General features: G+C 47.3%; 1 protein-coding gene across 1 annotated transcript; it reads right to left on the bottom strand.

The window, feature by feature from the left end:
- Positions 1 to 6,563: 6,563 nt before the first annotated feature.
- Positions 6,564 to 10,674, bottom strand: C3H1orf115 (chromosome 3 C1orf115 homolog). The gene is made up of 2 exons (XM_048299455.1): positions 10,288 to 10,674; positions 6,564 to 7,950 (listed from the first exon to the last, which is right to left on the bottom strand). Exons 1-2 carry the CDS (start codon positions 10,576 to 10,578, stop codon positions 7,831 to 7,833), a joined length of 411 nt encoding a protein of 136 aa, XP_048155412.1. The 5' UTR covers positions 10,579 to 10,674; the 3' UTR covers positions 6,564 to 7,830.
- Between the last annotated feature and the right edge of the window lie 759 nt (positions 10,675 to 11,433).

The raw sequence follows: 11,433 nt of genomic DNA, 5'->3' as shown, positions 1-11,433 counted from the left end.
TTAAACTTTCATTCCCTAGATCTACTGACCTAAGGAGCCTAAGGAGATTTTGTTCAGACTAGCCCTTCTGTTACATTCAGCCCTGACTCTTCTTGGGGAGTATGGTGAGAAGGAGCTTAAAGAAATAACAGAAGGCAGCAGCATCTGCATAATCTCTCCTTTTCTGCTGTGAAACAAGGAACATAAAATCAGAAATAGCTGCAGAGAGCACAGTTGTGGTTAAATGTTTCAGGTCTAAGTCTGCAGGGTTTGAGGAAAGCCCTCGTCACCCATGCGCCAGGTACCTCCCAAACAGCCTCCAGTAAACAGCTTGACCAGTAGGTTTGTTTAATCCTCCATCCCAGGCACAGTGGTTCTTAGCTAGGAGCCACCAGCTCCTTCTGCTGTTAAGCAATGTGAATAGAGCCACTCAGACAAAATGTAAGTACTGGTTTTGTTACAACCAAACACAGCCTCATGTGTGACAGAACTGTGTTTGTCATAGCCAGAGCAGGCACAGTATTCCTGCACTTAAAAGAAAATGACCATGTTTTCAATTGCTTATAACTCCATCAAAGTTCAGGACAGCTGTGCTGAAAGTCTCTGCACCAGGCTCTTGTTTCAGGCTTCCTTAAAACGTGGTCACATGAAGAATTCACAGTGTCAATGTTGCAGCAAACTGGGGCCAGGCTCCCTCAGTCATGAAAGTGGATGATGCTGACATATCTTTAAAAAGCATGGTGTTAACTCAGTAGCACAGGACAAATCTTCAGCTGGAACAAATTTTATGGAGAAACTAAAAGGCCTATTTCCCTTCAGATGCAGTGGGCAATTTGAGATCATTCTAGAGACAAACCTAGACTCTCTCGTAGCAGCAGCTCAATCAGAGATCTAAGATGAATGACAAGGAAAGAGTTGAAGAATTTTACTTGTTTCTACTAAAAAAGAGACAAGCAGCTGGGGTTCTTCTAGATCTTCAATATGTACATAGTGCTGTACTTTGGAAAGGCATAAATTACCACACTGAGGGAAGACATTTGAATGGACATTATGAAAAAAAAAAACAGGGACAAAGACAGCAAAATGCTGTCTTTGCCTCAATTAGGTGGCAGTGTGTTAGGATGGAGCTAATTGTAGCCTGGGCTTGTCTCAGGGGAGGAATTAAATGCACACACCAGGGATATGGCAATTATTTTTTCAGTGACTCTCTGATAATTCAACAAAAGGCAGGGATGGGGGATAACATGGCCAAGCACGCTAATTTCAACCAGATATGGTAAAAATCATATTATACTCACACACACCTGCAAATTATATCCATTTTCCAAAGTTGCAACACAATAAATTTAAAAAATTCCTTCACAGAGAGGAGGGGAGGATAAAAGCATTGCTGTTTCCTCTTAAAATCTTGAAGGAAATCAGAGCTCAGTGAGTCATGCACTAGAAATGAGCTTAGTGAAATTCATGTATGGAAAAATCTCAGGCGAGTAATTGGTGATGATAGAGTTATAAATAGAGTCATTAATGATAGATGCCTTTTAATGGAGCCAGAGCAAAGAAATAAAAAGATCTCTCTTTTTGTGATGAGGTTTTTCCTATGCAGAGAATTATTTATACCCAAAACCCAGGTGGGTTGATAGGCTACTTTGGTACCTATCAGCTGTCATTCCAGACATATCGGAAAATGAATTGAAAATTATCATTTTCTTCTGGTCAAGAGCTCTCTAAATGCACCAGGACAATACAGAAATGGTTGTTCCAGGCAAATGCTTGGCCCAGTATTAACTAACACAGGCTGTTGACATTACGAGTTCTCCTGATGTTCTGTAAATGCAGTTCTCCATATGAATATAATGTCCATCAGCAGCTTTAGGAGTCTGAAGAGTCAGGGTGTCACCTGGGAGAGCAGGTAAGGACCAAAGGAGAGGCTTTGCAGGGGAGCAGGGCATTTGTTGTGCAGCACAAGGACTAACACTGCTGCAGCTCTGGTTTATCGGCCATCGCGGGGCAGGATGGGATTCACCAAGGACAGGAAAGTCCCCACCCTAATTCAGGCACAGCTGAAAAAACAATCTGATACTAGTTCAGTGTCCCAAGAAAGGAAGGAGCAATGATTCATTTATGGGCAGCAAAAACAGGGGAATTCAGAAAGCATGAGGAGGCAAGTACGTGTGGTTTGCTGGCGCTGGGGTCCAAGGCACTCCTGGGGGGGTGTCATTCCAGTCTGCCAACCTCCACTTTGGAATTACACATAGGCAGCTGTCATCTCTCCAGCAAAAACGAGATTTAGAAACAAGAAGTGGCAGTGGCTCATCCCCTCACCTCCAGTGAATCTTCCTTAAGGAATGTTTTTGAGGCACAACAAGAACTCCAGGGCAAAGTGTAATGCGTTTTGAGGTGTTAGAGGAAAAAAACTCAACACAAGAACAATGTTCCCATGGCTTTACATTTGAAACACTTGGACAGACGAAGCTCAGGATTCCACTGGGTAGGAAACACTGGTATACGGAGATGCACATTACACTGCTGAGACCCCACATCCTGAGGATGGATCTGGACAAACCGGGAGGGCAGCCTAGGGAAAGGCAGGAAATCCCTGCAGGAGATGAGGCAGAACAACGGGGCAGGCTGACGAGGCTGGAAATTTGTGGGTTTTTTTCCCAGGAGATGGCAGTAAAGGACAATCCCCTTTCAGCCAAAGGAGCGCGGGGAAGTGAAAGCAGTGGTGGGAGCCGAGCTGCTCCTCAGGCAGCGCTGCCACCCTCGCCAGTCGCTCCTTGTTACCAGCAGCAAAGCTTTATTCCTAGCGTCAGTGCTTCTAGCAAGGGTGAGGAGCTCAGTCTTTTACCTTCCCATAAAGTAGGTAAATTATAAGCTTTCTGCCTACCATGGCAGGATCCCACTCACAGCCTCATCCAGACTGGAAGAAGCCCAGGAGGTCTCTCCTCCAGCCTCCTGCTCACAGCAGGGTAAATGCTGCATTCGCACTGGCTTGCTTTCCACTTTGTACAGTCATGCCTTGAGACACTCCACAGACAGACTTCAGCCTCCTGAAGTAACCTCATCATGCTTAACGATCATATTACTGCTTTCCTTGACTTGTTTCTGGCTGGAAACCCCTCAGTTTGGATTTATGACCATTACCTCTTGCTGTCTGGCTGCAGACTTCAGTAAAGAGCCTGGCTTCATCTTCTTGGAAACCCCTTCTTATGTATTGAAAAGCTGTTGTCAAGTTTCTCCTAGGTCTTCTCTCCTCCAGCTGGACAAGTCCGGAGTCCTGCATCTCTCCTCATACATGATGCAGGATTCAGGAAAGTGCACCACCCACTCTGAAGCCCAGTCTAGACCTCACCCCAAAACAGACCTGGCAGCCTAATACTACTTCCTACAGGGAGAAGGATGGGAAGGATTTTATTCCTTTACTTTCTCTTAATTTAATTATCTCCATTAATCTACAAGTTCTTCAAGCTCTCTACTCTCCCTTGAAGGAAAAAGGATTTCCAAAACACGCACTCTGCAGGTAACTGCAGCAACTTTGTGCATGTTTTAGGATCAGCTTTGTCTCAGAAGAGGCCAGTGCTCAGCTAAGAAGGGACTCAGGATACAGAAGAAGAGACAACTGGTTTTACTGCACCCCAACACAAAGCCTGCCCCTTTCCCAGTCTTACAGACAGGCAGAGGTCAGAAAGGGTGTTCATCCCTGAAGTGATCCGTGGCCTGGGAGTGGCAAAGATCTGGAAGTGCCAAAGTGCTGCGGCGTGGTACAGCTCTCCTCAGTCACTGCACTTCCAAAGCAAGCTGTGCAAGAGTGCTTCCTTGCTGCTAATGTTGCAGGACAAAGGACAATAGATGTGAGTCCTCTGCCATTTCCTCAGAGCCTATGGTAAGCCAGAGGAGTAATTAAATACTCTGGCAAAACCAGCAGAAATATGCTTTATTCTGCTCTGTGAGTCATTGAGCAGTCACTAGGAATAGCCAGCAATTTAAAGTAAAAGTGACGTGCCAGGAGGCACGTCAGGTTAGTGGAGTTCATTCCCAAGAGAAGCATGGACAAGTTGACTACCTACTTCTTGCCACTCTTGCCTGGATTCAGCTTCCTGAACCTATTTATCCTGCCATTTGTTTTAAAGCACAGTGAAAGGTGCTTGGAAGTCTGAAGGGAACCAGACAGCGCCATAGCACACCACTGAAGACAAACACCTGGCAAGTGAAGCAATGGGTAGAGAGGCCACACAAGTGCTTGAAAGGAGGAATGTATTTCATCCAGCTCAAATGTCAAATCAAATCTTCCCCATGTACCCACCATGGTATCCACCACATCTTGTATTGTTTATGAGCGAGTCGAATGTCTGTTTTGGTCCTCAAAGGCACCAGCAGTTCAGCTGCAGAGAAGCCTATTTTAATAAAAGAGCCAGTGTGCACCTGTGGGTTGAAAGCTGTCCCTGCTCGGGTGGCTCCTCCGAGGCCAACCTTGCCAAGGGTGCGTCTAACACCTGTGCAGAAAGCCAAGAATCAATCCTGGACTGCCCTTCTGGCTTGGCACCTGCCAGGGCTGGCAACCCAGGCTCCTCATCAATCCCAGCCTCTTCCCCATCACCAATGTCTTGCTCTCCCTCAACTCACATGCAGACTTCCAGCACGGCATCTCTGCTCCAGATGGAGGCTGGCCATTTTGTTGGCTGAGCAGATGACCTGCCAGCCGATGCTGAGGTGGTCAGGGAGTATTTCCTCATCTCTTAGATCCTCAAGACAACATTTAGCAACAGAGCTGCAGGACCTGCCCTGTTCCACCTGCTTGCATTGTAGCTAAGCCAGACCTGGCCCAACAGGGATGCTGCCATGACTGACAGGAAGCACAGCCCTCTGCCATCCACCCAGCTGAAAAATGAACCTCACCCTCTGCATTCAGATTTTCTGGACACTGGGCTAATGAAGAGAGTAGCAAACCCTCAGGACAAGGCTTAGCCTCACAAATTCCCTTCAGGAGCTGAGGAGTGAATCACTGCTCAAGAACTGATAAGCAGCACTAATTGGTAGTCTCAGTGAGAATCACCAGTTCATTTTGAGGGAGAAAAATGAATCATTAGCTGGTTTATTGCAACAGCACTCGTTACTCGCTTACTTTTTCTTTCTCTCTCCTCTTGCTTTGTTTTTGGTCTATTTTAGAAACATTGGCCAGCCAAAGCTGACTTGCCAATATGCCTGAGGCTTTTCTCAGGCTCACACAGAAGCACCAAGTACATGTCATTCAGGTTCTGTATGGATAGCAACCAAGTTACTCCCTCAAAGTTGCACCAGGTGAGCAAGAGCCCATGTGTCAGCAGGCAAAAGTCCACTGTGCTGAGCAGTTCAGGAGCTAAGGTTCATGTTTACCTTTGTGGAAAGTCTGAATGGGCTGGACCCTGTGTGTTGCAACGAGGGAGAAGCCTTACTAGTCAGGGGACACATGGACAAATAGATGGGACACTCACTCCACACAGAAAAATGGAGACACAAATCTCTCCCTACATGGTTTTAGTTATTTTTAAAAAGTTCTAATGATTTATGCTGTAAAAGCACTGTAAAACATGGAGTGGTGTAACAAAATCTGAAGTTAATCCCAAACTCCGTAGGCTGGTGTGGCATGTGGGTGGTAGGGACAGCCCTGTTCTTACTGCATTATCAACAACCCTCTGGCATGCTGCTGGGATGGGATCAGGGGGACAGGTCTGTCCCCACAAAAAGGCTCAACAGAAACAACTGAAGGCATGAAATCAGTGAACAAAATCCCTTTGTGGGTATTCATACCCCAGTTTTTGCAATCTTAGAAGTCTTAGGTTTTAACTTTCATATTTTTAAAATCCCGTACTGTAACTCTGAAGTTTCCTGTAGCCTGTTAACTCCTGCTCTCTCGTGCTAGGTAGACATAGCAAAGCCTCTCCAGGCCTGCTCTCCAGGGACACTCAGACCGTCCTAGGCCCAAAAGCATAAACCAAAAGCCTCTAAAGTGGGGGCAAGCTTGGGGAAACGACATCATTAACTGAAGCTTTAATTGGAGAATTAACCCTGATATGCAAATGAACCAAACTTATAAAAGTGTGAAGAACTCGTGACCTATTGTCCATCTTGGGTCCATTTTGAGAGTAGCCTCTGGCTCCCCAGGGTGTACCTTTGAAGGCCTTTCAAATAAATACCTACCTTTACTCCCTTATTCTTGTCTAGTCTCTGTGTTTAGGTAGCCTCTCAAGGCATCACTCTGCAGCCTCATCTCCACACCTTGCCATTCCTGAGCATTTCCATGCACTCTGGGCTACAATCATGTCCTACAAGGGCACTGAGGCCACAGGCAAAACAACGTGGGGAAGTTTACACTGCAGCTTCCCCTCACTGGCTGGGCTACTGCTGAAAAACTCCTCCTTTGTGCACTTACTTACGTGTGTAAGTAAAAACAGACATGGCTCTCGTGGCTTTTATTTACAGTCCAGTTAGAAAAGAGCATAACAGCCCACCCCACCCCCCCATCTGATTCATTTGCTACATTTAAAAGAAATATGGTGTGGTTTGCCAAGACATACAAACTCCTTTGTTCAGAAAAGACGAAGAAAGCAAGTGAACAGCATTTTTTTCCAGTTAAGTCAACTCCTTGATTACAAAAACAACATCAAAACTAGAAAGATATTTAATACAAAGAAAGTGCTAGCAGGGAAGTCATTTACAACTACCACAAAAGACTGAGACAAACAAACAAACAGACAAACAAACCCCACAGAATTTTTAAGGCACATAAACCACCTTGTTCCCGTGTCATCAATACAAGATTTATATCCCTGGAGGTGTGACAGGGAAGTTGCTCCATGCACACCACGGAGCTGAGCCATCTGATACTGACATCCTCTGCTTACAGCTTCCAAGTGCAGAAATGAAGATGGAGCTGGGAGGTTATTTGGCCCTCTTCTCATACATCACACTTGTACATTCTTATACCAAATGCTGTATGTATGGTTTTTTTCTCAGATGCAGCTGGTAATCAATTTATTTTTCCCCTGGTGAACACCACAGAATTAGGTGTAAAATGCCCCAGCTTCCAGATGCAGGTATATCACATTTAAACTCCATTCTCAGTAAAAAAATACATGCAGATTTCATAGTAGCAGAGGAAAAGTTTAAAATGTTAATCACAGTCAACCTTTAATGCCACAAAATCACAAATACACACCTCATTTTCTTTCTGGATTTTTACATCGTTCTTAAGATTATTTAAAGACTTACTATGCCCAGTGTTTGAAACAAACAACCATGATGCAGCAGAGCTCTCCATGTCTCAGGCCACAGTCCATTTATGTCCAAGTATATTTTTTAAGCACACTCATCATCTTAACCCTCTCAGGTAAAAAACCCCAGCAAACTTGGAATCTCAGAAAACCAAAGACTATCTTTTCCTAATCCCTTGTTATGTTTCCTCCACTGCATTGACAATTCCTCTCACTACCCAAACTCATCTCCACCTCCCCAGCTGCTCTCCCATCCTCTGTTTTCCTTCATTTCTCTCTCCCTCATCTACTTACTTTGCTATCCATCCTTGGCTCCCTTCCACACGGAGCACAAAGCTCTGGAAAACCAACTCATGCCTGGAAACAAACTTCAGATCAATGAATCAAAGATTATTTTCTCATCCTTACACTTCTTTGACCCAATTGGATTTTACAAAGTGCTGGAATTTTTTTCAGAGATGAGCGCTCAGTCTTGGAAAGGGCCTGGCGCAGGGGCTCGGGGCTGTTGGTCCAAGAGGTTTTTCAGATCCAGGTCTCAAATTTAATCCTAAAAAAGCAGCAATGGCCTCGTGTCCTCTCCCATGGGGCACACGGAGCTGCGCTAGCGGACGAAGGATGCCACATGTGCTGACACTCCAAAGGGAGCAGAATAGGCTGCTGCTAATCCTTGCAGGCCAACCACCAAGTAGTGACAACCCTTCTGCAGAACCTTCCTGACGTTCTGGGGAGAGAGGTGGGAAAAAGGGATGAAAAAAAGGCAAGGTTATAGAAAATACCTTCACACAAAATCATTTTGACAGCCAATGTCACGGCCCCAGAAAATGAAATTCTCCCACCGCTAACGAGGGCTGGAGAGTGGAAAAACGTTTTACCATCTATTTTTATATAGGCATACACACCCACAGGGTATAGTTAAAGTGAACGGATGCAGCCTCCACAGGAAGCCAGGCTTTTACATGTGATTCTATTCAAGAATAAAATTAGTTTAAAATCACCCTACTTTGGAGAAGTACATAATTGCCACATTACATGTTCTAACTATGTTAGTAACTCCTAAAAGCTCATAAGGTGTTCAAACTGGTGCTGAACAAGAAGGCAGTATTCACTGAGAATACTTTTATGGAAATTTCATGGCTTTTTGTCAAAATAAGAAAGTTTTGATCCATATTTGTAAACATTTAGGAACCCATCTATGTACTGCACTAGAGATAAACTTGCCATGGATTATTTAACTAAAAACCTTAATCTAATTTTAATATCACTTTTGATAGCTTTTGCTCATGTGGCTGCTCACAACTGGGGGATTAATACAATGTGGTCAGATCCGGAGGAATATCAGAATTAGTTTTTAGTAGCTTTTTATGGTTGTGTGGGACTCTTGTGACATGGAAAACACTGAATCTGAGTAAATATTTCTAAATTGATGAAATCCAGTCAATATCTATTATATTCCTATGATTTCTTAAAGCTGCATTACAGAGGTGCTGGCACATAAAAACCTTCATCTACCATGATGCTACTACGCAGTTGAACTTTGCTGGTTTTGCTCCTATGCAAACTTACTTGAAGGGAGTTAAGATGCCAAAATAAAAAGGCAGCTCGAGCCTGGGGGCAGATCCTGAGGCTGGAGGAGGGTCTTCCTTCCCACATCTGCTCCTGCCTCTTTATGTCACACTGGAGTCTTCTTTCCCCCTTCCTGCCCTTAACCTACCAACCCAGGCCTCACCTGTGCTTCTCTGAGTTGTTCTTTATGCCAGAGCCAAACTGGCAACCCTTCCCCATGGGAATGTCATCTGACCAACACAAAAGGGAATACACAGTGCCCAAGAACTGGCCTGTGCTTTAAACACCATTAAAAGCACCCTTACACCACCAGCAAAATGATGACCTTCTGCAACATAACCATGCTCACAAAACTGCACCGTACAGATCAAGCCTACAGCTCGAGACAGCTTCCTACAGCATGGGACCTGGAAAACACAGGGCTGGAAACTCAAAGTATCAACTTCATCATGAAAGAATGAAATATTTTGTTCATTTCTTTGTGAAACAGTAGGATTTGAGAGGCGGCTCCTGACTATGCTGACATCTGTAAACTCAATTTCAAAAGTAACTTTGCCAAGCTAATAGCATTTTCTGCATGTCAGACATAGCAAGCATATCTTTACCAAAATCATGGGGTTTTAATAGGATGCAGTAGAAAGTCATGTCTCATGCTAACATCTGTAATCTCAGCAGCAGGAGAACATTCCTGACAACAGGCAGGTTTCTCCTGCTAACACAGAAACTATTTTTTGCTACAAATATCCAAAACATACCTGAGACATACTTAAGTGACATGAACAAGAGAAAAACAATAGAATTGTTCCAGATAGCAGTTTTGTAACCAAAGGGATCCGTCTTCCGGTGGGAAGAAAACCAAACCACCAGACTGTAGGACTTGTGACTTCCCACACAGGAAAGCAAAAGAACAATTTTGATCCAAAATAGTTGTTACAGACGAAGAACAAGCTGCATTTTTTTCTGGTAACCCACAGCAGTGATTTCTAAGGGTCACCTTAGCCAAGGAATGTCCTTCGGGGCTGTTTACCGTTTCTTTCGGGTACTTCAGTGGAAGGGAAAAAAATGCAGGCCAATTAACTGGAAGTTTTAAGGAATAGTTTTAAAACGATGACGCCGAGGGAAACGCAGAACTAAGCAAGGCAAAGCACCCGTCACATGGATTAGCTTAGTGTCATTTTCACTCCGAAGAGACAGATTTTGTGCTCTTTGATCCAGGCGAGGGTCGGTGTTCGGCCCTTCCCACCAGCATCAGCTCCTTCCCGGGCAGGTCCAGAGCAAGCCCTGACCCCCACCTCGGAGCCGGGCGCTGGTTCTGAAGTGCCTGCGGAATAATGGGCATTCCCAGAGCCCCTCAGAACTGTCGGAGCCGAGGCCCCGCTGCCCTCCCGGCACCGCAGCCCCCGTGCCGAGGGTCCCCGTGCCGAGGGTCCCCGTGCCGGGGGTCCCCGTGCCGGGGGTCCCCGCTCCGGCCGCCCCGGGCGCGCTGTGCTCTCACCTTTCCGTACTTCTTCAGGCGCTTCCCGTAGGGCCGCTTGCCGGGGGCCCGCGGAGGGCGCAGCGGCTCGTAGGAGCCGGGCAGCACGGCGAAGTGCACCTTCCTGCACCCGACGCCCTCCTCCTCCTCCTCCTCCTGCAGCGCCGCCGCCCGCGGGGCCCCCGCGCTGCCCCCGGCCCCCGCCGCCGCCTCCTCCTCCTCGCCGGGCAGGATGGAGACCTGGTCGTCACCGGGCCCGCGGCGGGAGAACCTGCCCCTCACCTTGGCGCCCAGGCGCGCACCCACCGTCATGGTGCCGCCGGGCGCCGACCCGGCCGCGCCGACCTCGGGCGCTTCCTCCGCCGCTGCGCCACAGGTGTGGCCTGAGGCGGCCGCTGCCCCCTCCCCGGGGCGGGACGGCTGCGGGAAGAGGCGCCCCGGCACCGGACAGGCGGGCGAGGGCTGGCGGTGCCCCCGGCCCCGCCGCTGTTCTGGTGCGGGAAGCCCGGGATTCGAGCCCGTCGGCTCAGCGGGGACAGGTGAGCGCTGAGGGGGCGGCACAGCCGCGCACCACCCCCGGGCTCCTTCGGCCTCGGCGCCGCCAGGGCCGGCGAGACCCTTGGAAGCTCCTTCCGTGGCACCGCACGCACTGACCCGGCCCGCGGCAGCGCCAGGAGGTCACGTTCTTTCCCCGTCAGAGAAAAAGGCCAAGCTCCCTGGACACCCCTCAGTTACAGGCGCTCCTACTAAAGGCACGGGTAAACAGCCTCTTCTGCATCCTGGGCTGCGTTCGGCTACCCCTGGCCAAGGGGAAAGCGCCGAAGAAATTTCTCAGTGGCTTTTGCCCAGGTGCTGGGGAGGCTGAGATAGCCCCACCTCTGCGGCTGGGGTGCTGCAGTGTAACAGCTGCCTTTTCTAAGCGGCGTTCCTCACCTGGGTACATCAAGAACTACAAAATCGTATAGGGAGGATAGATACAACTTATTAAACCAGTTGGTGTATTTATCAACATTTGATACGCATATGAACACTTTGGACAAGCAGATGCAACACAGGCACAGACTAATCCTTTACCTTGAACTTTTCTTACCGGGGAATAAAGCCTTCAACCTGTGCCTCCCCAGTATGTATGCATAACATTCGGGAAGTAAATCCTGCACTCAACGC

Source organism: Corvus hawaiiensis, chromosome 3, assembly GCF_020740725.1.
Source record: "Corvus hawaiiensis isolate bCorHaw1 chromosome 3, bCorHaw1.pri.cur, whole genome shotgun sequence".
Taxonomy (NCBI): domain Eukaryota; kingdom Metazoa; phylum Chordata; class Aves; order Passeriformes; family Corvidae; genus Corvus; species Corvus hawaiiensis.
This window is presented reverse-complemented; position numbering and strand designations above follow the sequence as displayed.

Coding starts and splice junctions, on each gene's coding strand:
- C3H1orf115 (XM_048299455.1), bottom strand. CDS start 10,578: ATGACGGTGGGTGCGCGCCTGGGCGCCAAGGTGAGGGGCAGGTTCTCC. Junction 7,951..10,287: donor GCCTGAAGAAGTACGGAAAG/GTGAGAGCACAG, acceptor CTCTCTCCCCAG/AACGTCAGGAAGGTTCTGCA.